At 43.3% G+C, this 25991-nt stretch overlaps 1 protein-coding gene and 2 long non-coding RNA genes across 3 annotated transcripts; all 3 read left to right on the forward strand.

The window, feature by feature from the left end:
• Positions 1-819: 819 nt before the first annotated feature.
• On the forward strand, positions 820-1487 carry LOC135382987 (uncharacterized). The gene is made up of 3 exons (XR_010419588.1): positions 820-996; positions 1170-1260; positions 1398-1487. It is a non-coding gene; the product is annotated as an uncharacterized LOC135382987 (long non-coding RNA).
• A 6044-nt stretch (positions 1488-7531) lies between these two features.
• Positions 7532-21201, forward strand: LOC135382988 (uncharacterized). The gene is made up of 10 exons (XM_064612646.1): positions 7532-10055; positions 12464-12547; positions 14646-14783; positions 15328-15447; positions 15550-15585; positions 15650-15727; positions 16327-16380; positions 16648-16853; positions 19105-19264; positions 20885-21201. Exons 1-8 carry the CDS (start codon positions 9857-9859, stop codon positions 16686-16688), a joined length of 750 nt encoding a protein of 249 aa, XP_064468716.1. The 5' UTR covers positions 7532-9856; the 3' UTR covers positions 16689-16853; positions 19105-19264; positions 20885-21201.
• A 3321-nt stretch (positions 21202-24522) lies between these two features.
• LOC135382989 (uncharacterized) lies at positions 24523-25988 on the forward strand. The gene is made up of 3 exons (XR_010419589.1): positions 24523-24606; positions 25490-25567; positions 25818-25988. It is a non-coding gene; the product is annotated as an uncharacterized LOC135382989 (long non-coding RNA).
• Positions 25989-25991: the final 3 nt, after the last annotated feature.

Below are 25991 nucleotides of genomic sequence, written 5' to 3' on the forward strand. Positions count from 1 at the left end.
GTGAATGTAACTTTTTTGTACCCCTCACTAGACAAGGTAGTCCGTATTCACCAACTTACTTAAACCCACCCAGGTGAAAATCTGAACTGGAATCTGAAGTGGATCCATTTGCATGCCAAAGTGGTTTAAAGTGGAACAAATTGTTTCCGGTTTAGAGTGAAGTGGTTCCACTTGATTTTCCAAGTGGTTTCCAACTGGCTTTACCCAGTCTCCAGTTGAACTGGATCTGCCTGCCATCTGGTTCCACTTGACTGCCAAATGGTTTCCAACTGGTATCATTCAGGCTCCAGTTGAACTGGATGTGCTTCCATCTGGTTCCACTTGACTGCCAAGTGGTTTCCAACTGGTTTAACCCATGCTCCAGTTTAACTGGGTGTGCCTACCATCTAGTTCTAGAGTGCGAAGTGGATGTTGTATTCCACTTCGCTGGCAAGTGAACTTATCCCTGCTGGTCCACTAATTTTGACACCTGCCCTAGAAATATTTGAAAACCTTCATTGGGGTGAATTGAAAACGCTCTGCATTCCTTTCAGGTGCATACAGCAGACGTGCACCGGGTCCATTGGGCGTTTTTGCAACATAAATGATAATCTCCATTTACATTCTATAATATATCAGTTGTTTATGGCCCTACCGCAATTCGCCCGAGTCACTTTTTGTCGGTAAATATACCAGAAACATTCTCACAGAGTACCGAAATCGAACTTTTGCGTAATTTTCACTTTAGTTTCAAACCGAAACTTTAACGGCCTCGTTGTCGACAAGTGGAGCAGACTGAGCGCTATCTGCATCAGTACGTGTTTTGAAATGTCGCGAGCGGTAGGTGGCTGGTAGCACTTCCCGTCTTTCAACTCTTCAAGACGGGCAAAAAACGTGAATGTCTTTGAATCTCTACTGTCAAGTGCTGCATTTTGCATAGTTTCTTTGTCTCTACAAATTCTGCACCAGCTAAATCACGAAAAACTACGAGCGACGCATGTGACTGCAATTACGATGGTGAGTAAATTATGATTTGATATTTATGCACGTTTATCTGAATGTGTAGATCTACTCACTGTTATATATATACTGTTATTTAAAATAGCGTAAGTGCACGCTAGCTAGTGGGGGAACTCCAAGAGCCCCTGCGCATGCTTGTAACTGACTTTGTTATGTGTCTTGTCTTTTAGCTGGCAGTTCGTCATAAAAATGGAGGACGCTTGCAAGATACTATGAATCGTGCGGAATAAGGGCCAGCGCGATTGAAGTGAGAAATGCTGTGTGAGTGTTGCAGCAAAACATTTACAATTTTATGCATGGCATTAGGTGTACTTTTGCAACATGTTTTTCTACGGGTTTTTTCAATGAAACTGAATTGTTATTATTATTATTGTTGTTGTCTTTATTTACTCATGCAGAAATACATGAATACTGGGGGCCTGGCAAAAATCAGCAAAGCTGCTACACAGTTCCCACAGAATTCCCAGTGCACTCACAATTGGGTATGGACAGAAGCACTTTTTACTGGCTATCAGGTGTTGTGAAGTGCACAAAATAGGATTGTAGATACTAAAGTAAGAATGTGGGGAACTTGGAGTTGACTATTCATCTCGAAGCAGTAACAGAGGACACGGACGGCAAGTGAAAAAGCAGCAGTCCTATTCACTCATTGTTTCTGTCTTGTGTTGCAGCTTTGGGATGGACAGGATTGCTGACAGTTGGTGAGTCTAAGTCATCTTCAGGTGAAGTAGCATTGATGTCTATTAGTACCAATTCGTGACATGTATTTTTTTTAGCTGCAAAAAAGAACGCCGCCAAAGCCCATGGGGCACCAACAACTGATGTAAATTCGTCCATATTTTATGTGATCACGGTATATTTACGTTTGTTCATTTTGCATCTAGGTGGGAAGAAAAAGACACCACGACAGCGAAGACTTCTCCGAGTCAGACGTTTCGGACTCTGAATGTATTGTGTCAGCTGCTGAAATAAAGAAGGCAGAGCCGCAACAGCAGTTCGGAATAGAAACTGATGCTGAAACCTGGCTCGGCTTCAATAAACCACTTGCAAGTGGGTTCCGAAGGAACCTCGGAATCGATTCCTAGCTCGGAATCGATTCCTGGTTCCATAACCGCCTTGCAAGTGGATCCATTTGAAAATGGAAACGTGTTTCCAGCTGGAAAGCAATTCCTAGCTGGAATTCATTCCTAGCTGGAAATACATTCCAAGCTAGCAATCAATTCCTGGTTCCATAACCGACTTGCAAGCGGATCCACTTAGGAAATTTTTTCACCTGGGCAGTGATGGCCAGTAGTTAACAACATGTAGTTAAACTACTAGTTAAACTACCTGATTGTAGTTAAAAAGTAGTTATCAACTACTTGCAGAAATGTAGTGGCAACTACTAGTTAAACTACTATTTTAAGTAGTTAACTACAGTAGTTAGGTTACTGAAGGCGCCAACTACTTCCGATTGTGCCGCAAGCTTTACGGCACGATTGTGCTTCTGACTTTTACCTTGAGCTACTTGTTTGATGAGAACGGAGGTGCAGAGCAATTGTGTCGTGCATGTGTACTAAATCTTCACTTTTAATGCTTGTCTAGTGAAGCCTCATTTGCTGTGAAATAATTCTGAAATTTAGTTTCTTCTGGTGAAGTTACTTGTTTCATGGGGACTGCCTCAGGAAACTTTGTTGCGGGGCAAATCATTGTCAAAATGTACTTATTCCCCGGCTCAGTAACCGGCAGCGGTCCTACCACATCAATCACAAGACGACGAAAGCGTTCAGTTATTATCGGCACTAGCGTTAGCGAAGCTTTACCCTTTTCATTAGGCTTACCAACCCTTTGGCACATATCGCATGATCTGACATACTCGTCGACTGCCTTGAAGCAACAAGGCCAATAGAATTCTTGTAAGAGTCTCTTCTTAGTCTTCATGAACCCTAGGTGCCCCGACCACGCATTTGTATGGCAAAGCTGAAGGAGCTTTTCGCGATGTTGTTGCGGTACTACCAGCTGATTAAAGACGCTTCTCTTCCCGTAAAAGCAACGGTACAGAACTCCTTCCTTCAAAAAGAACCTTACGTTCCTTTTCTCTGTTCCTTCTTTTGCCCTGAAATGGGGCTCTTCCAAGGTAGGATCAAACATTTGGTGGTCAATTAACGTTTGCCTGTCGACTTTCAGGAGATTTGTGAAACTACTGGTTATGGGAGACAGAATACTACTTGTCTTGTGCCTTGCAGGACCTTCGTCATGAGCGCATATTTCACGTCGTTCTTTCACATCCGTGGTTTCCACAGCAGGTTGCTGTGTTCCTGCCGGCTGCTGCGGCGCTGCGTTTTCGTCATTCATCTTTAACTTCCCAGACAACACGAAACTTTCTTGGGACGTCCGAAAAAAGTCCCAACGTCCGACGTCCCGCGATTGTAGTCCCCGGAACGTCCCTGGAACGCGCTTGGCAGGCAATTACTTTGCTTTTTGTTATATGCTATACAATATCCCCTAGGCGTCCCATGTGAGCATCTTATAGGGGCGTTCAGAGCGCGGGACGAATAACTGTGTGCGTTCGCGGCAGATGGCACTTTCAAGAAAAGCGCCCTGCATCTTTTGAAGCATTACTGAAAGCACCAAAAACCATTAAAAAAGTATTCATAATCGCAACCATGTCATCTTGTACCTTGGCGGGAGCGAAATGGAAATATCTAGAGAACCTCGTAACGCGAAGCCGTGAAGTTAAACTAGTACGCAGATGCGGCTGGCTGAAACTGCATCCAAATATGTGGCGCGAAAGCGTACGTTTCTTTGTCACTGTAGCCGCCATATTGGATTGGCATGTATCAAGCGAATGAGCGTCGGCGGTGAGCGGCGAGCTTCAGTGATGGACAAGGAAGAAGGTATGTTTATATTGTTTCTGTAAAAGCGCAAGCCCCTTGCAACGTGTTCCCAGCTCTGATTGGAAAAAAGAAATTGACGTGCAATCCTCGCACATGAATTTGAGAGGCTCGCTGTGTGAGACGCTGTGCCTTTGCAGAAATGCTGCCGTCTAAAACGACATTTCACCGTCGCGTAAGGCGCGGAATTGAACAGAGTTTGTGCGCAATTGGTAGTACAATAAGCAGAGAAGCCAGTAGTGGAATTCCCGCTTCAACAACCGCAGAGTCACAGGAAACAGCAGGGACTCCTAACACGGTGCCACAAATCTTACCACTGGATCTCAACCTAACTACTGTGCAGAGAGAGCAACGACACCAACAGTGTGAAGTCGAACAGAATTCAAGTCCCGACCCCTCAGACCACCCACTAATTGCTCCCCAAGTCTCATTCGAGCACCGGCTGAGACAATGGGCAGTTGAGTCTGCAGTGCCGCACACTCATCTAACAACACTTCTTGTTCTTCTGCGGTCCCAGCCATCGTTCATAACTCTACCGTCGTGTGCTAGAACCTTGCTGATAACACCACGAGAAGCGAGTTGCATTATCGAGATGGCAGAAGGCAGATACTGTCACTTTGGACTGGCTGTTGGCCTGCAGCATACACTGAAAGGGCAGCGTTTTTCAAGCGAGGGAATTCTTATCAACGTGAACATTGATGGCTTACCGTTGACAAAGAGCACAAAAGATCAATTCTGGCCAATATTGTGCAAAATCAAAAACAGTAACTGCTCCCCATTTCCAATTGGTGTTTATTATGGCAAGTCGAAAAGCATTTCTGCCAACACCTTTCTTGAGCCATTTGTAACTGAGCTGTGTGATGTTCTGACCAACGGAGTGCTCATAGAAGAGAATGTTGTCAGAGTGGTTCTAGTCGGCATTATTTGCGATGCACCAGCAAAAGCTTATGTGTTGGGAGTTAAGGGTCACAACGCATATTTCAGTTGTACGAAATGTACTACGGAGGGGAGCTACCAGAACGGTCGAGTTTGTTTCCCTGAACTGGATGCACAACCAATGACCGATGATGCATTTCGTCGTCGTGTGAATGAGGACCACCACATAACTGACACCATATTAAAGAACTTGCCGATTGATTTGGTTAAAGCAGTCCCACTGGACTACATGCATCTGGTGTGTCTTGGGGTAATGCACAAACTTCTGATGCTGTGGTTCAAAGGGGACAAGGCGTACCGCCTTGGAAGCAGCGTAAGAGACCAAATATCTGTTCAGTGCCTTAAAGTTGAGCCCCATATGTGTTCAGATTTTAGCAGGCGACCTCGTACGCTCACGGAGCTCGAGAGATGGAAGGCTACAGAGTTTAGGACGCTGCTGCTCTACACTGGACCCATAGTTTTGCTTTCGCTAGTTCCTGGACCTTTTTTTTTTTCAAATTACATGGTATTGCACACAGCCATAACCATCCTATGCAGCCCTGTCTTATCTAAAGACTATGTTGATTATGCTGAAAAGCTGCTAAGGCACTTTGTCGAGGTCTACACTTCTCTTTATGGAGCGTACAATCCCAGTAAACCATCAACGTCCCCAGGACATCCACAACTGCTCCAGACGTCCTGATCCATGCTGGATTTCCCGTGGACGTCCTCTGGACGTAGCTGAAATATCCATAAAAGTCCCAGAACGATCCGGAACCCATCATCCTTTAGACATCCACAGGATATCGTCGGGTTCTTCTTTTTGTAATGTAGCACAAACTTGCGAAGGGGTATCATCGTATCAGATCACAGCACATTGGTAATATCACAACTACGCTGTCATATATGTAACATTTGCACTACATGGACACGACGTCACACTGACAGATATGCATTAATTATGTTATCTTGATGGAATCTATACAATATTATTTGTAGAATATTAATAAACTAGAATGCGCGGAATAAACTCTCCTATGATGAACTATAAAAGTATTTCTAGATGATCGGCAACGACTCTCTCACAGATACGCGCGTCGTCTGCTCCACGGAGACTCTCAAGCGGTTCTGCTTTGAGGAGGGAGCACCATCAACATCGTGATCACCATCATCATCTGCCATAGCCTCCTCTATACTGATAATGCCTGCCCAAAGGCGACGGAGAGGCCGTTCGCTCCGTCGTCTGCTCTCTCCGCAAGGGGGCGCTTTTACCTAGAATTACGCGCCGTAGAAAATGCATTGGAAGCGTGCAGGTTTTGGCTTATTTCAGTTGTGCAACTTGACACAAGCCGCTTTTTTCATTCGTAATGTTGAATATAGCTCAGAACGGGGATTCCTGTGCACATTTATTCCCAAGAAAGTCTTGAAGTACAACGACTGAAACAAACCCAGTTGGAAATCTGTTGCAAGTGGATCCTCTTTAAAACCACTTGCAAGTGGTTTATGAAACAATTCCCACTTGAGAAACCACTTCAGCTAGACCCCTTTGAGATCCACTTTGAAAACCACTTACAACCATGTCCACTTTGGAAACCACTTGTAAGTGGTTTATGAAACAATTCCCACTTCAGAAACCACTTGCAGTTGGATCCACCTTGAAAACCACTTGTAACCAAGTCCACTTTGAAACCCACTTGCAAGCAGATCCACTCTGGAAACCACGATGTGGTTTCCAGACTGGATGTCCTTACATGTGGTTTCCAGAGTGGAAAGGGCTGCAAGTGGCTTTCTAGGTGGGTCCAGCTCCAACTGGTTTCTGAGGTAGGGATCACTGCATAAACCAAACAACTTGTAGATGGTGAAAGAAAACATTCCTTGCTGCATAGTGTGTACATGGAGGAAGAAATGACACTGCACGTGGTAAAGCAGGGAACGTTATAACAGCATTTGCAGTATTTTGTTCAGTACATAATCACACAACATTAACGTGAACCTGAAGGCGTAAGTACAACAGTGCTTACTTCAGTGCAGAACACAACATATGTATTTAACTGTCCAAGTTAACTCTACAAACTCACACTCCCAGACCAGAAATCTTATTCGGTTTAAGCGGAGATCACATACACAATTTTCATTGAAAGTGACCAAAATTTATCATTCCGAATCGACGAATTTTTTAAATGTGAATGTGAAGTGGAACCAGTCGCACAATTGGAGGTCTGCCTATAGTTTCCCATTGGCCAACAGCATCAAGGATTTTCCCATTAAAGTCACACTGAAATTCTAATTTCCGATGCACTTTTTGAATGCGCAGTGATTATTCTGTTGCATCAGAAAGCATGTTTTCGCTGTAAAAATGAGTTACACAAAATACCGTTCCTGCGTGAACATTTATTCTTACACACATAAAAATACAGTAGATGTGAAAATATTTAAAGTGGCAAATACAACTGTGAAAGTTATTTGTGATGTTTTTATAAGAGCGAGTTTTTATAAGAGCGAGTATTCACCAAGCGGTTGAAAATCGCTAGCAGGACATAGAAATGCCAAGAACAGAATCCGTAATAAGCACTTACATGTTGTGAAGGTATTCTGTCAATCATCAACACACACCATAAATCCACAATGAGAAAGTTCACAGAGATGTCTCCCGATGTCCGAACAGTGACGACGAAAAAAATGGCATGAAGCTTTTTTTCGTAGGAGATTTCTAATGCCCGTCCAGCTTGCCTTTCTTGTCCAGCTTCGTTGAGAATCCGTTTTGTCCACCTGCCAAATGCCGACGCCCCTATGCCAGTCGCGTCGAACGAGGGTAACCTTCAAGTAATAACATTTCGAAAGATAATGCAAAAGCTGCTGGAACAGCCGCATGTCAACGTATTTGAGCAGCAAAATATATTACATACCGTTGGACACAGCGCGTGTGGCAACACACTGAGAGCACGATCCTCCCGTCAACGGCCGCGGTGCCTGCGAGTGCAAGGGTAAAAACATGCACAGCGGTGTTGAAAAAACGGGAATGCTTGAGAAATCGACTACTGACCTTAGAGACGGATAAAATCCTCGAAATCAAGCACGAATGACGCCGAGTACTTAAGAGCGACCGCGCACAACCCGATGCTCCAACATTTCGTGAGAGACTGGAGAGTGGAGACCGTTGGCGGTCCCGGCGGCCGGCGTCCCCCCTCGCTTCTGGAGGACGAGTCGACATACATCCACTGATTGTTGTACGGAATGCATTAAAAATGGCTTACAGTAAGAGGTGAAATAGCAAGGTAGCATGGCACATGTACTTTTGAGGATAATACGTTCACAAACATTTGAAATGACGCGAACTATTTTCAACTCGCACGAGCCACGATGTGGTGCGCCACGGAGACGTATTACGACGCGCCCTCTTGGCGATGTCGCGGCCGACGTTCCTCCTCGGTCGATTTGTTCGGAATAAATTTTAATTTCAAGTTTTCATTTAAATTTCACTTGCAATAATTTCGATACGGTTCGTGTGATAGAATTTCACTTGTTTGAATTGCTTTGAATTAGTTCTTCCTCAACACGAACACGAAGCGTTCTTCTTAATTATATATTGTCCTAATCATTTTTTTCTTTTTCCTGCCAATAAATTCCCCAATCATATATTATTACTTAATTTGAGAGTGATGATGTACCGTTGTACTCGACCTCTCGATCTTCCATCCTGAACCACTCTGGCCTCAAAGTGGGTACATTTCTGACCACTTTGGCCCCTAAGTGGATCCGTTCTTGACCTCCTTGGCTTCTAAGTGGATCAATTCTTCACCACTTTGGCCTTAAGTGGATCCTTCCTTGGCCACTTTAGCCCCAAAGTGGATCTCTGCTTGACCACTTTGGCCTTAAGTGGATCCCTCCTTGGCCACTTTAGCCCCAAAGTGGATCTCTGCTTGGCCACTTTGGCCTCCAAGTGGATCCTGCTTAAACCACTTTGGCCTTCAAGTGGATCCTGTTTAAACCACTTTAGCCTTTAAGTGGATCCTGTTTAAACCACTTCAGATTCCACTTTGTTTTTCCAACTGGGAAGGAACGGACGAAAGTCGCCGAACTAATGCTTAGTGTACGGGCCTGTGCTGCATAACCTGGCTTGGAATCTCAGTAAAATGTTTAAAAAGAAAGGAATAACAACGCGTATTTTGGCGCAAATTTTGGATAATATACAGTGAGCAGGACACGATTCGCATTTGCACAGTCCCCGAAGTTAGCTAGTTGTTGCAGAGCCCGGTTGTTCCCTCATCTTCTTCTTTCTTTTCTTTTTTTTTTTTCCTTTCATAATTTTCTACTATCTACACCGCTATTCCCTTTGCTTTTTGTATTCGCCGTGCCACTTGGGGATGGAAAGGCGGCGACTCAATAATCGTGAATAATGAAAGGAAGGTAACCACAACAGCAATTCAACAAAGAGAAAGAGAGAAAGCATGCATTATGTGTTCTTGTCCGGGTCGCTTGTGCAATTTGTTATTTCTTCGGTGATTGGTGTGCGTTGATGTGCTACTGAACCCTCCAGGATTGCTAATATTACGTGGAGCGTACTTTGAGTCGTGGCTGCCTTTGTAGCTAGGGACTCTGGCAGCGATCCTTATTTGTTTATGCGTCAGGACAGTGATGAGCAATCCACAGCAAAAAGGGAAACCAAGCGTGCACCAAGTTCGTGAGGCCTGTACTTACTAATTATGCGCTTTCTGTTACAGATAGGAATGATTTCTCTAAAGCGCTTATCTCAATGCCACTCTCTCCGAAGTGTCTGAAACTCTAGAGGAAGCTCGAATAAACGTTCTTGAAAAATTCTGTCATTTTACTGGTGATATTAAAATCGCCTATGAGTTTAACGCGGACAGCCAGCCACGTACTGCGACCTTTTTCAACCTTTTCGGAAGCATTTCTGGCTAATAGCGCCTAGAGTGGATAAAAAGGTAGCCGAAACGGGCAATTAAAGTGTATCTGGACCGAATAACACAGTCGTATGCGAAAATGAAATGTTTTTTAAAGAATATTCCATGCTTTTGTGGTTACTTTGCGGCGCTTCTTAGTGTAGGTCAATGCGCAACGTCGTCTGCTCAATTCTAGGTAAAAGCGCCGCGCCGCGGCACTCCCACGAAACAGCCACGACGCCGCCAAACAACGGCGCGCGGATTCTTTGGGCAGGCATTATCAGTATAGAGGAGGCTATGCATCTGCGCGCCTTTTCCTGCCTTTGTTGCGTCAGTTGCGGTCTGTTGTACTTGTTGAGCTTCAAAGGTGAGCTTTTGCAGTTCTATGTGAAAAGATACGCGAAGTGGTAACGATGCCAAAGGTGCGTGGTAAGCGCTATGTGTATATGAAGGCGCGGCGGGAAGTGAGAGAGTCTCTCACAGCGATTTCTGCAGACACCTCATACGAAGACAACGACCGTCACGCTTGCTGCTCGATTAACGAAGGAACTGTTCAATACGAACATTTGGAAAGCGATATTGGCGCAGAAGGAACGTCTAGTGATAGCGGTTCTTCGGTTGAATGTGCCGTAAGACCGAATATTGAAGAAGCGGTTTTGACTGCGTCGGCGAGTGTAGCACATTTGGAAACGGAAACGTTGCTAAATGAGAACGCAAACGTGACACCCGGATGGGGTATAACAGAACTGGATACCGAACAACGATCTGAAGACCGCTCAGATTTATTGAGCTCTCTGAGCCCTCTAAGGCGTTGGGCAATTGAGCATAATATAACGCACGCAGCTGTCAGCGCTCTTTTAAAGATTCTGAAAAGTCACCCGTGCCACGCAGAGTTTCCTAGTGATTCACGTGCCCTGTTGTGTACACCTCGTAATACAGCATCGAGAACTTCGCGAATGGGCACTGGAACCTACTGCCATTTTGGCCTTGCTAGCGGGCTAACCACCACCTTATCCCATGTGAGCAATCTACCAGCCTGTATACCGCTGCGCCTTAACGTTGATGGCTTACCAATTAGTAAGAGCTCGAGGCAACAGCTATGGCCTATACAGTGCTTAGCCAATGTACCCGGTGCAGATAGCCCATTTCTTGTTGGTGTCTACGCAGGGACCGAAAAGCCAGCATGTCCAAATGAGTTCCTCACCCAGCTTGTTGAGGACATGAAAGAGCTCCTCCAGTCAGGACTCATTATTAATAATAAGCACTATACTGTAGTTCTGCAGAGTATTGTGTGTGATGCTCCTGCACGAGCATTCATTTTTTGCACAAAAGGCCACAATGCCCGGGCTGGTTGCCCAAAGTGTACTGTGGAAGGCGAATACTTAACAAACCGAATGTGTTACCTCGAAATGGCAGCTCCGCTGAGAACAAATCACAGCTTTAGTAACCAAGATGATCTTGAACATCACAAAGGAGAAAGTATTCTGACAAAGCTTGAAATTGACTGTATGATGTGTGCCCCCTTGGATTATATGCATCTGGTGTGCCTGGGCGTGATGCGAAAACTGCTGAACATGTGGGTTACGGGCCCGAGACCACTATTGAGCCCCACTGATAGACACCTCTTATCAGATCAGTGCGTGGCACTACAACCCCACATGCCTCGTGAGTTTGCAAGAAAACCCAGGTCGGTCGCCGAACTAGATAGGTGGAAGGCCACCGAGTTCCGCACCATGCTTCTTTACATAGGGCCAGCTGTTCTGAAATGTGTGCTGCCTCAAGCTGCATACAATAATTTCATCACCCTCCATTGCGCCATCTTCATTTTGGCAAATCAAGAAATGTGTCAGCATCATGCAGAATATGCTGATGCTCTACTGCGTCACTTTGTAACTGGGTTCAGATCCTTGTATGGAGATCACCACGTCTCATTCAATGTCCATTGTCTTATACACATTTCACAAGATGTAAAAGCTCACGGCTGCCTAGACAACTTTAGTGCGTTCCCGTTTGAGAACTACATGCAGTGTCTGAAGCGTTTGCTGCGTAAAAATAATGGCCCTTTGGAGCAGCTTTTCAACAGGCTTTCTGAGAGACAGAGTGCATTGATTCCTAAACACTCTCTGGCAACCAGCAAAGCTACATTCTCTCAACAGCACAATAGTGGACCACTACTACCTGAATGCAGGGGCCCAGAATATCGTCTCGCAAAAGTTTCTGATTACACCTTTGGGGCTGCAGAAGGGGACAACTGTTGTAAAACTGCCTCTGGAGAGATTGTGCTGATTTGCAATATCGCCATGTTACGTTCTACGCAAGAGCCTTGCATCATAGGTCAGGAATTTCGTACCAGGACAGACCTCTATAATCAGCCCTTCGAATCCTCGCGTGTTGGTGTACACCTTGTGTCACAGTTGTCTCATCTGAAGTGCTGGCCATTAGCGGGAGCTAAGAAGATGGTAATGATGCCTCATAAGGACAAACATGTGGTTGTGCCACTGCTCCACTAAGTGGTCTCCAGGTGTGAAAGATCGTTGTACGCTTCGGTTTGTTGTACCTTGACACTTTTGAATCGACTACGTCAACGAGAAGACCATTTTGTTTTATGTAGCTTGTGTACAATGGAACCAAACTCTATCAGTGTGCAGTGCTTAAGTTCTGACGTTCTCCTAGGTATGTACATTCTTGTGAACTTCGTTAACCAAAAACAAGTGGAAGTGGTACCCGGGTCATGGGTTCAAGGAACAATATGCAAATGGCCTAAGTTGCCCTCAGACAAGGCAAAAAAGCTGATCCTGAAAAGTGCCCCACCACAAGAGTCTTGGGACAGATATGACATCCAAGTCATGGGAGTATTCTGTGAGTACATGTGTTGCACATCCTCTGCTCATTGGGTACAGAATGGAAAATCAATTGCTGTGTGTCACTGGTACTGGTTACAGAGCTGGTTTATTCAATATGTTTCATTTATGCCTCCACCTATTATAATAGCTTAGAATCCCTGAACTATATTTATTTTTTCCCATTGTGTGTTCCGCAACAGGAACAATTATTAATAGTTTACTTTAGCCAAACCGGAGCATTAGGCACTACCTTGGAGCGGAACCACTAAAATATTTCTTTGGCCAGTTCAAATAGTTAATTATTAACTAATAAAATAATTGAATAATCTTTGGCAAAAATTCTACTTCACATACAATGTAACGGACTTACCAAGAAATCACATTTCAATATTTGTTATCGAATTGTCATCATTGCTGGAATGGCATTGAACAGTTATCCTTCACACATAATCCAAAATATGTGTTCTCAAACCAAGAGTAGACCCATACATTGTATCTTATTGTATCTTACATTTATTATTATTACATCTTACATTGTATACATTGTTGCAATCAAATTTCAATTACGCAAAATTTAGTGACCTGAAGTATGTGCCCAACAAAGATCTACTTTGCCCCGCCACAAAATGCCCTTTCTACTGCTGGCAGTGGCAGCACCATACTGAATTTGTACCCTTCCCTTTATTTTTTGCTTCTCAGTATGAAGTTAAGTGAGCTATATATTTTGAGCAGTTTTGTTGAAATGTTCAATAAAATTCAGTTGAGCATATCAATAATAAAATATAGGTTGTATGTTCACACTATGCCTTGCACACTTTCCCATTGGAAATTGGTTTCACACGAAGGTAATGCTTCTTTCATAATTCAGTGCATGACCTGTGCTATGTTGTCGAATACTTTCTCGCATTTGGGCTAATTTGCAATGGCAGTTAGTACATTATACAGGGTGTCCCAGAAAACGTCATTGAATTTTAATAAAACAACTACGCCACTTAGAATCATGCGATCAACTGCATTTGTTCTTACTATGTTTTTGCTACCTCCTGATGTTCATGTTATGTAACATGCATGTTATGTAAATTTTTGCGAACTGAACTCTGAAATTTTCCAACTAAAGGTCACTTTTTTACCCCAGCAATGTGAAGTGCGTGCCGAGTTTACTCAAGTTCATGATACTTGATAGGAATATTGAGGAGCTATCGTACTGGAAAAAAATAGCTGAAAATCATGCTCTACGGAGCTCGCACAGGATAGCGTGCGACAAATTTTTCAGTGAAATCATCGTCAGCTCGACGAAAGGAGGTTGGAAACCCAGCCCACACCGGCACAGCAGAGAGAGACAATACACACATAGCTTATCGCGTCTGGCCTCGGCTGGGACCATACTTTCCCTTTCGCAATTCCCCCACACCACCCACCCGCTTCTGAAATCTCCCTAATTTGGAAGTTCCCAAGTTGGCAGGTATGCTATCACTCTGTGGGCTGTGTTTCAAACCTCCTTTCGTCGGACTAACAGCGATTGCGCTCGAAAAGTCCTCGTGCGTTATACTGAAGTGCCTTGAGAAGCGTGATGTTCGCCTATTTTTTCAGATAGGATAGATTCTGAGTATCTCTGTTAATTATCATGAATTAGAGTAAATTCGGCATGATCTTCATGTTGGTGAGGTAAAAAAGTGACCTTTACTTGGCAAATTTCTGAGTTCACTTCGCAAAAATTTACATAATCAAACTTAGGTTACATTACACGCACGTCAGAAGGTGGCAAAAAACATAGTAAGAACAAATGTCGTTGACCGCATGATTCTAGGACAATTCATTTGGACAATTCATTTGTGCACGTGAATGGTACCAGTTCGCCACCCAGGGCGGCAAAGTTAGCATGTAAGGATTTAGGAGTACCACACAGACTGGACACATTTATGACAAGCCATTATCACTCTAAAGGGTATATCATTGTCCACCTTTCCTTAAAGCGTGCATGTGGAGCTTTGGCTGCTGATCTTTTAACTGCGGCATCCTATCTGAATTACAAATTGTGGGGACAAATCTGCATTTAAAAATGCATCATGTTACTACTGCGTAATCCCAGTGACAATTTTTTTGTAAATTTGCAGCAACGTATGCTGAAGCTCATGCCAAGCTTGACCGTGCTCAGTATATTTCGGACTTAAATTCAGACATGAGCGACGATGGCAGACGAAAGCGACTTCCTCCATGCCGTCTCATCCAGGAATCGGAGGAGCCCACAATTGGTAATCCCTGTTCATTCTTATTATCTATTCTGCTTCGTATTGGTTTGAAGCATGTTTCGTGCCATGAAGCGTTAAACGTCAGTGTCCGTTCTTTTGCCCACTATTGCAAACGCTTCTCCTCTATGTGAAACATTTTATAGCTATTGATACTTCTAATTCAAATGTCAACATTTTCTTTTCTGTTGACAACCAGTGGCTGTTTTCATTTGCTTGCTGCTGCCAAGATACAACAGACATAGACAGGTGTCAAGCAACTAGCGTAGCTATATGGCTCTTTTAGGTTGTTAAGTTTGTGTCACGTCAAGTCACACTGCGTTATTTTTTTTGTCTTTACTCTCAGTCACATTGCGAATTGTATAAAATTGATTTGATTTGAAGATATTACCTTGTATGTCGTGTTATTCTGTTGCTTTTCCCATTCTTTCTCCATTGTTGTATAGCGCCACAGAGGTGTAGACTGTTGATGGATCCTTAAAATAATAAAATAAAAATATGTTTGTATGCTTTGTGTTTCCACAAAACTTAACTTCTACTTTCTTCACAGGAAGGACGAAGCGTCCACGCGTGTTTCCCCTTCCTGAGTCTTCCGACTCTGAAGACGTCGACAACACACTTCCTGATGTGCCTCCAATCCCTCACAATTTTCCAGAATGCCACGCAGCAGGTAAGTCATATTTATTTTTAGGTATGTCTCATACAGGATACAGGTCATAGGCTATAGTATTCTGTCCGGAAATAACTAATATCTTTCTGGAATAACCTGCAGGCAAGAAGACCATTGCTCGACCTTGCAGCTCCCAAGGTAGGATTTGATATAGCAGGTGGTCTGTACTATCTCTTGTTCTAATGTGGTTCACCCTTTGCAGGCAGCAATGATGATTCAATCCATGACACCATCTCTGGCACATTAGATGAAATGTGTGGTACATCATTTGCTGGAATGAGTAAGGAAACAAACTGTTTAAACAAAACTAAAATTATATTAATGTGGAAATGATGCAAGCTTAATAGCAATCGTTGACACAGTCGCCAATCAATATTTCAGACTAGAGTTTCAAATTTTTCAGACAAATCTTGGTAGCGTCAAAAACCACATAGAGCTGAACAATTTCCACTTCCAACATTTTGGACTGTGTTTCGGATAAATCGTCCGGTTCCTCTTACTCCTTTCGGTTTGAGCACGTTCATTGATTAGAATGTTTTTTTCTTCCAAGTGCCAAAATGTACTCACTACAGTGCATTTTGGGACTCCACAATTCTGACCACTCCAGGAAACAAAGCGCACTGACCCTGTGTGCCATTATGCCAGCATTATGCCATGTGTGCACGTCAACTGTTATTTGAAGGCTGTGGAAGTGCTGAAATAAAATTTTGTTGAAACAGTGCATGGAATGTTTAAAAATTTGGACTGCTCAATAAATTGGACTGATTATGTGGTCCTTTCAATTATGAAAAATTGGTCGGCAACTGTGTATAGGAGCAGCACTGGTTTGATTCTTTGGTCGATGTGCGCTGTTATTACAATCCGAGATTACATCAACAGGTGGTGAAGCAACTAGTCATCCACGTCAGCACGAAAATGTTGCCTCCACAACAGGTATTCCTTTTATAAATGTATTGACCAATAAACCGTCACACTCATATGTTGGCATACCATCATTACCATTGACAAACAGAGATAACCTTTTCCCCCACTGTGAAAACTGGATGTGATTGTCAGTGGAGCTCACTGTTGAAAGTAGAGCTTTGTGTGCTTCGTCTCATCTTAGTTATTGTATTTTCGCCAAGCGCATGCATGACTGTGGTCAATGATGTTCCCATCAAGTTTACTGCATTCTGTGACTGATCTGTATGCTGTTTCCAGAGTTTCAGAAGCAGGTCCTGCAACTTTTACACCTGGTGTGACTGACACAACAAAGGGACAGTGCTGTACTCCATGAACTTTGCGCACAGAGGGTCACTAGTACGGCTGCGAAACCACTAGGAGCACTAATAAAACAGCCATTTGCATCTTCCGAAGACTTCGAGCAGTTTGATTCATCTCTAAGTGAAGAAAGGAAATTGTTGCTCGTAAGTGTTTTGGTTCATTGTTGTCTTGTCCCGTGTGTACTTAGTCGTCTCAATTCACGAGTAGTTGTAATGATTTTGGAACATAACACTTTTCAGTCTATGTACATATTTATACATTTAGAATGCTAAAGTGGGATGCTGACTGCCAGGTGACTCTTTGTCTTCGGACATTGTTCCCATGTTCTGTGCACTGGTTGTTCATGCACCCATTGCTGGCATTTGTGCGTACCAGGTTGCTGGACCCTGTTAGAGAAGCCACTTTACAAGGGGCAGTGAAGACTGTTAACGTTGGCCCTTTGTCCTATTTTCTTCAGATTGTGCGATCACTTATGAACATAAGATGTGGCACAGATATTGCGTCGTTCGTGGGTGTAGTTGTGATTACAGCCTATGAAAGAGAGTACAGCGCAGATAAGGGACTGAGCCACCGAGTTCAAGAGGAACACAGGATACCCAGCATCATTCAACCCTGATACCAGATCGCAAAGACTAAGGCATTTGATGTGGCCATGACTTCTTAAGAGAAAGCAACATATTGCCACATGGTTTATATGCCCAGCACACCTGTTTAATCTTCCTTTCAGGATGGAGTGCCTATTTCTCACTCAAACCACATGACCCCTCAAATAAGAACATTCACTCATCTGTACATCTAAAAATAGACTGAATAGACCCTAGACTAAAAATATACCTCTTGTACTGTGGACATTCAGAGCGTGAGATCCGTTTGACTTAGTCAGAAAGATATAACCAAGGATGGGCGCAATGCAAGACCAGATACAGACTCCTGTTTTCCGGAAATGGAGGTTCTTGCTCCGCATAATATGTGTGGATCTCAAATATGAACTCAAGTATAAATATAAGTTACTGCTGTGGCTGGTCTTTTTTTTTTTTTTTCTTTTAGGAAAAAAGACAGTGTCTTCTGCCAAGAACAACATATACTGATATGATAACACGAAACGGATATTGACACTATTGACTCTGACACTAAAACATACAAGTACTAGAAATTATTTGCAGCTGTTAACGATGCCATGGGTAAGCTTACTGAGGTGTAAGTTGCATGAGACAATCCCAGCGTTGGACGCACACTTTACAATTTACACTTGGCTAATAAGCTAATAATGTTTTAATGAGAGCGTCATCTTCCCATATCTCTGACAAATATTTAAACTGTCGCAGAAAACGGAGTGCTGAGCAATTTGTGCTCAGCCACCAAATTTGCACGTCCTCTTTAGACTTTGAACTCACAATCTTTGCAATTGATTTTATACAGGGTGTCCAAGCTAAGTGTGAACATACTCTTAAATATAAAGTATATACAGTGAACCCTCGATTTATGAACATCCTCGGTTCCCCGAAAAATTGTTCATATATCGAGGGATTCATAAATCGAAAATCCTAGTCAGCTTCCGTGCATTAGAATAGGGCGGTGATGACAGTACATGGTAGTGCATGGTGGTCTCAGGAGAGTTATCTGCAGGCACTGCTAGGGGCACTACCAATTAGCATCCATGTGGGACATCGTTTCGATTTCTGCACCGGTAACTCCCCTATCGGTGCCTAAACACAACTCTCCTACGACAGCCATGTTGCTCAATTCTGATGCACGGAGGCTGACGTTTTCGTTGCTCAGTATGGCTTCATTGATTTTGCTGCAGATTTCGCACGCATAAATGTGTGTCATCGTGCGTCAACGGAAGTTCGTTAGTTGGGTAGACAACAAGCCCAGTTCCTAAATGCAGGTCACGTTTTCCTGCACACTCCCTGTATATCATTTTTTCCAAGATGAAATCATTGCAACATAGCATATGCTGAATGGCACTCCTTAGGAGGGCATCACCAGACTCCTAAGACAATGTCTTCACTTTCAATAGTAATTAAAATTTTAATTATAAAACCTACAAAGTTGTCCTAGTGAGAACATCTTGCTATTTTTTTTTGTTTTGTTTTTTCGGTCACCTGATATTGTAGCAGATTTCAGAACAAAAATCCGTTTGGTAGATCGTTCGCTAAACATTCGTGAAAGAACACCGTCTTTTTTTCTTTTGTTCATTGTGCATCTTCGGAGATGCTTATTTCCTTCATCCCCAATGTGAGTGGGGGAAAGGTGTTCACACTTAGCTTGGGCACTCTGTATAATATAAATATGATGAGTTTGCATACGGTAATCACAGGTTATGCAGCTGCAAATGCTCTCGCATTGCAGCTTATTACATGCATGCATGTTTATATGTTCTGTCTGATGTAGGCGCAGGAACTTGTGTGCATTGGAGGAAACGACGTGGGCCATGCTACCAGGAACATCTTAGCTTACATGCTAACAAATCGTGTTGCCGAAGAATATAGCTGGTTTGGCCAGAAAGGGAAGAAAAAGTTTTGCACTCTTCATGCACCCTTGGTTATTTTTGGTATGTATAAGCAATGAACCATTCTGTGTAAATGTTACGTGACAACCTACTTTTTATTTTTTTATTTTTTTTTATTTTTTTTTCTATGGCGGCTGTGGTCCTGGGACACTTCCCTTCATACTTCCTTACTGGTTCGCTGGATTTTCTACCCATCGTATTTCCCATACAATTTGCGAAGGTGCAAAAACCAACTGCATGCAAAATATTTACCGCAACAACATGTGTCTCGTTGTAGCGTTGGTGGCACTGTCTTGAGAGTGTGACATTGATATCGACGAAACACGGAACGCAGACGGCGACAGCGTTCTGAGTCTGGTCGCTGTTTGGTGTTTTGTTTTGCAGTGTGAAACGCCCTTAAAGAGATTTCTTTTCTAAATTCAAGAGGTCAAATAAATATGCTGTAGGAAAACAATGAATAACAGCTGTAGTTGTGTTCAAGTTAAGAAAAAGATGACTACAGATGCTGTTTACATAACATGTACTATGTAAACATTTTCGTGCTTGCTCTCATATCTCATCACCTGTGCCTAAACAAACAAACTCCACGAGTAACCGACCACTTGTGTTAGCTCCAGTAAAGGAGCTAACACAAGTGGAGATCAGACAGTGGGAAAAACGAGTCAGAAAGACTCAAAGTTATTGCTAGCATGCGATTTGCGGTAGATCTGCATCCTGAGCTCTGTCATTCAAGGTCAGAGATGTCGGCAATAGGAGGTGCCAATAATCCTGTTAAGTGTCTGGCGTGGTTCTCCCGAACGAGACGTATATCGTGTGCTCTGCACACCACATTTGTTGAGCGCTTTTCCGAGTTGTGTTGAGAGGGAACCTTTCATTTTGCGGAAACATGTAGACCATAGCCAGGGCTATATAACTACAAAATATGAAGGAAATCTTTTGAGAAACTGCAGTCCAAAAAACCCAATTTTTGAGAGCATAGCTGTACTCTACACAGACTTGCCAAAAGGGGACAAGGTACAGACATGCAAATTTGATATCAATTTACAGAGCACGCTTCGACCTACACGCCCGTACTTCATATATCTCGATGGCATGCATAGGACGAGTACAGCGCAGAGACAAATATGACCAAAACCGGAACTTTGGGGCAACTTTGGCAATTCTTAATTGAAGTTCAAAACATAATTGACCCGTGCCGTTTAGAAAGGCTGAAAACCATTGTGCCTGATATATTGCGCAAAAAAAAATTATTCTGGGACCCTCCGCTGGCGTGGAATAAAATGTCAGTCGCTCTGTGAGAAAGCTCCGCCGCAGGGTCAATTTCGTTCAGATTTTTTTTCTGGTGGACCACAACACATAGAGCCAAAATATTTATTGCTCCTGTGTGCATTCGTGTTGTGGTACAGCATATATTTTTCAAATGAAATCGGTGATGGTGTCCGGACCACCCCGCCTGAGTTGAGATGGAATCACCCCGTTGCTTTTACGTTATTTGATAGCGACCCAATGAGACTGTTCTGCGTGCACGAAGGGAAAGGCAAAACACTGATAGGTTGCACGAACAGCTGACCTACTTCCATACCATATAGCATTTTCAAACTGCCCAAGCCACCTCCATACAGTACGTAGCTGTTAATACCACCTGTCTTCATTTCATTTCAGAAGCAATCAGAATGAACAGGAAGTTCTCAGGAGCTACACGAACGGAAGTGGAATGTTCTATAAAGTCCTGGCTCAGACACGCGAAGGAGCGCCGCTGTTCAAAGGAGTGATGGAACTCCCTCCCAGTAAATTTGCCTCTGCATCGAAAAAAGTGACGACTTGCTACAACGTGACTTTTTATTTTTGTCATTCATTTAATTCATTTGACATGACAAGTCTAGTTTTTCAGTGGACTTTCATTGCACCAACGTGTTTTAGTCAATTGACTTTTACAATATTTCTACCTCATGTTGTATTCCTATTTTTGTACCATGTGCATTTGCATAGTTTTTCAGTAGACTGTTCTTTTCCTTTTTTTGCAGCTACTTGTTTTAGTCATTTTACTGGTACTCTATTTTAACTTCATGCTGTATTCCTATTTACGTGCATTCTCCCCATGCGTTTTTGAGTCGGGCATTCTTTGCAGCAACATGTTTTATTCATTAATTTTACTTGTACAGTGCTGGACAAAAGTTTACGGTACACGCTGTGGCGCATTCCTTCTTTAGAGTGACACAGTAGCATCGAATGGAACGATAAGGACTTAGACATATGCTTAGGTAACCCAGTCGCCTGTTTTTGTCTGTATGGTACCATTCGCTCCTAGCGTGTTACTCTGAGGAAAGAATGCAGCGGAACGTGTTCCGTAAAGTCTTGTCCAGCACAGTACTGTATCTCGACTTTATGCTGTATTCCTACTTACGTCGGGTTGACCTAATCTGTGATATCTTATGGCACGAGTACTTAGGTCTACTTTTATATACAGGGTGGGTGCTATAAAAGGTAAGTCACATTTTCGCACGTGGCGCGACACCTACTTGACGGACAGACTTCCGGTACCACAGAGTGCATAATTTGTGCTAGAAAAGCCTAAAAAATCGTGGTTACCAGGCACTGCATAACAAAGTAAATACGACTACGCAAACTTTTGTCTTCATGCAGTTCTTATGCGCTATACCAATGTAAACACAGCAGTCTGCCACTAGTCGAGTGCAGCTTCCGCCCAGGGGCGCTAGCGGCGTCAAAACCGAAAACAAATTCGTGTCAGCTGGCGCCCCTAGGCGGATGCTATACACAACAATTTGAGACCGCCGTGTTCACATCGGTATAGCGCATAGGATATGCATGATGACGAAAGTTTGCGTGGTCGTATTTACTTTGATATGCAGTGCCTGGTAACCACAATTTTTTCGGAGGCTTTTCTGGCACAAATTATGCACTCTATAGTAGCGGAAGTCTGTCCGTCAAGTATGTATCTCTCCACGCGCAAAAATGGACTGACCTTTTATAGCGCCCACCCTGTATGTACAGTTACAAATATAAAATGTATATGCAAGCAAGCAAGCTGTGATACAATATATTCGAAAGTGATATTTTCTATTAAATGTACACAATAAATAATAATTGCTAGCAATTGCTCCCTACCTGACTCTGAAAATGGGCATAAAAAGGCTGCATTTAGCAATCGATAATAGTGAAAGTGCGCATACTAGCTGGTTCATACTGGTGACGTGAAGACCCGAGACAGGGAGGAAATAACAGACAACTGGTGCAAGACAACTGGTGACAACGTTCTGGTGCAAGTAGCAGCAGTGCAATACACAAAACTGCACTACTTAAAAAAACTCCTAGCACTGTCCCAAAGACGTCAACAAAGACGTCCTGTGGACCTATCACGGAGATCCATGGATGCAACTTTGACGGTCCCAGAGACATCCGCAACACGTCTGCAAGACCTTTATGGACGTCCTGTAGACGTCGCAATATCCAGGTCGGTATGTCCATAGGACATCCCTATAATGTAGATGGTTTGTTGGGATGTGTCACAATGTACACAACTTGATATACTTAGCAGACGATGTTCGAGAACATGGTGCTTTGGACACGTGGAGTGCCTTCCCATTCGAAAATTTTATGCAGACCATCAAATCAACCCTGAGGAAGCCAAAACGTCCCCAGGAGCAGCTCTACAACCGAATCATGGAAAAACGTAACCTCCCATGCACCAATATCAATGCTACGCAAGACACACCTCATTTTGCAATCAGCCATAATTCAGGACCACTCCCAGTGAGCTGCGTAGGCCCGGAGTACAAGAAAGTAACTATTCCTGGGAAATTCACTCTGCGTACAACGAGGCGTGACAATACCTGCATCGTCGCTGATGGTTCAGTTGTGCGCATAGATAACATTGCGTTCAGGTCCTCCATGAAGGAACCTGTTGTGATTGGCAGAAAATTCCTAAGCACCGGAGACTTATATACTCATCCCTGCAAGTCATCGATTTTTGGGATAAAAGTAGTGCCCAGCCTTTCACCTTTGAATGTGTGGTCCCTATCCGAGATCCAACAGAAAGCTCTGAGGCTCCCCTTCAGAGATAGATTTGCTGTTTTCCCTCTGGTGCATATGCAGTAATGTCTCATCTGTTATCAAGACTATCATCTTGCACTCTTTATTGTGTGTGAAACCAAGTACATCTCACATCACTTCTAACCGTTAGGGGTGAAGACCTATGTCGTGGTTAAGTTCCCAGATGAAGAAGATTCTGTCGCCATGATACATGGCAGCTGGATGGTCGACGGAGGGAGGTGTATGTGGCCAAATGAAAAGGACACTGGCAAGCTCAGGCATTCTATTATGAGGGGAACTGTACCGCAGCATCACTGGTCCAAGCATAGATGTGTCGTGCTATCATCATTTGGTATGTAATAGCAACTTTTGCACGTAATTGATGGCACAATGCAAAATAGTAATGGGATGTGTCATATGTGACTATCTGTGTTGTGCTCTTTATGTTCATACCAGACACGTACGAGGAGGCACATGCAAAACTCAAAAAGGCTGAAATAACCTCCGATCTTGCAAGTGACACAGAACTAGGCAGGGGAAAACGGAAAAAGAGAAGGACAAATCGGGGCAGTCCACATGACCACGACGAAGTGCAATTCCACGACAGTTGGACAACTGATTCTGAAGAGTGTGGTTACGCACCGCCAAGGCCACCAACTCCACCAACGTATTTTGACTTGTCGCACCAAGTGAACAGGAGTGAGTCTCAAAACATCTGGTGCAGACTGTCGCCAGAAAATGTTTGTGATATCTGTGTTTGTGCTTATGTTTGAAGCTATGGATCCAGGTTCTTTCTTTTTTTATATAGGGCAGTCCACGGAAGTGCAGTCAGTGCCTGAGACACAAGGAAATCATGAGCATGGTAAGAGCAAGACCTTCAGCTTCCGCTGTGATAGCTGCGATGCATAATACCTCCATTAGATGTACTTACTAAATCAGTAACAAAGTAGACGTACAGTGAAAGCGGGAGCGTGGGACAATGACAAGTACTAACAACAAGCTGAAGTATTTACTCCTTGTCGGTGTTACTAAAGTTATCACAGTAAAGTAACTGCGCATAGCAAGCACTGAGGAGGAACCCTATATCGCATTGAACAGCAGTCTGTGTGAATTCGTGCACGTGCCACTGCTTTGATGGTGGTGTGGTTATGACAGTGGAGCTATTATTTGTTATGTTAATAGGATTCAATTGCTTCTTTTATTTCTGTCACGTTTTATGCTATTTCTTTCAGTCGCTCTCGGGCGTACTTACCCATTTCCGCGGTGGACAGAAGCGCAAGGAAGAGAACCTCCTCCTATTGAAGTGCCATCAGCATCAACTACGCCACACACATGTATTTCAATCTTTACAGTAATATCCCTGTGGCATGTAATTTCTATACATGGTGGAATCACCTCAAATACAGGGTGTCACCGAATTCTTAATTAAAAAAAGCTACAAGAGCAGTATACATGTTCTTGCAGTTCTGTTCTATGGCCAGGCGGGCATCCTGTGGAAGAAAGTATATAACCGCCAGGTGACTAATGACTTAAAGAACATTAGTTGACTTTGTAATTAGGAAATGTTGGACAAAAGCGAGATAATAGATTGAGATGCTATCTTCGAACGGCATTCCACATTTTGAAAAATCATGCAACCTGTACGTCCGTCAAAATATCCATACGCAAATTTTGATATGCAGGTGAGACTAAACCCAAAACGCATGGCTGTGGAGGGCATCACCCTCGCCAACGGAGGCTTATCTGGGCGTGAAAGTGGTTTATAGTGGCACACTCCAATTATCTCCATTCCTCCAGAGCACGTGGCCCTCTGATGTCAAATGAACGTAATCCCTGCGTCCCCAGTCGCCTTGGTTCTGGCTCGTTTGCATACCAAATTCAGGGATTAAAAGATAAAAAATAATTGATTAAAATAATAGTTGAAATTAATAATTAAGAGGTAATTAATGAACTTAAGGTAATTAGTTTTCTGGTAGTTAGATAATCTACTCCAAAGGATGTTCGCCTTTCCGAAGAACTCAACTCCAAAAACATTTATGCCGCTTTCAGCATTTTAATAAACATTCTTTAAAAGCTGAAAATAAACATCTTGTATGCACTCACTAAGCAGTACAGTTCTCACGTTTTATGGTTTTAATTCTAGTGGAGTATGCCAATAATTAAATGTTGGACCAATTAAGCATGTTTTCTGACACTAAGTGCTACACTTAATTTCAGGGGTGCAGCCAGTGCAGTACTTACCGCAGTCTGCCGACCCCTCGCCACCAGGGCTCGTACAAGACTCTCGTTGCCAAAGTGAGATGGAATTCTTTCCCACATCTAGAACTAAGGGCTAAGAAAAACTAGATTTGCAAAGTAGCTGAGGATATCCATTGCTTCCATGTGTTCATTACCAGGCGACCAAGAAGACATAGTATACCGTCAACGATAACAGGGCATAAGTTTTCCGCGCACACAAAACTTTCTTTTTTACTTCAGGTACCTGCCATGTGGAGTCCTCATTAGCTAATATGTGTGTTGAGGAAAGTACACTTTTCTATTGTAGGTTCCCAGCTCATGTCTACGGACTGCAGGCCACAGCAGTTATCCCGTTTTCCAGGGGTAACTCACCCACAGCTGCAGTGTACTTCGCCTCTTCAAAGTAATCTGAATTGGGAGACTAAACACATTATAGCTTTCTTGTGGTTGCAGGCATTGGTGCCGACTTTGTGCGAAGCAT

This window comes from Ornithodoros turicata, chromosome 2 (assembly GCF_037126465.1).
Source record: "Ornithodoros turicata isolate Travis chromosome 2, ASM3712646v1, whole genome shotgun sequence".
NCBI classification, from domain to species: domain Eukaryota; kingdom Metazoa; phylum Arthropoda; class Arachnida; order Ixodida; family Argasidae; genus Ornithodoros; species Ornithodoros turicata.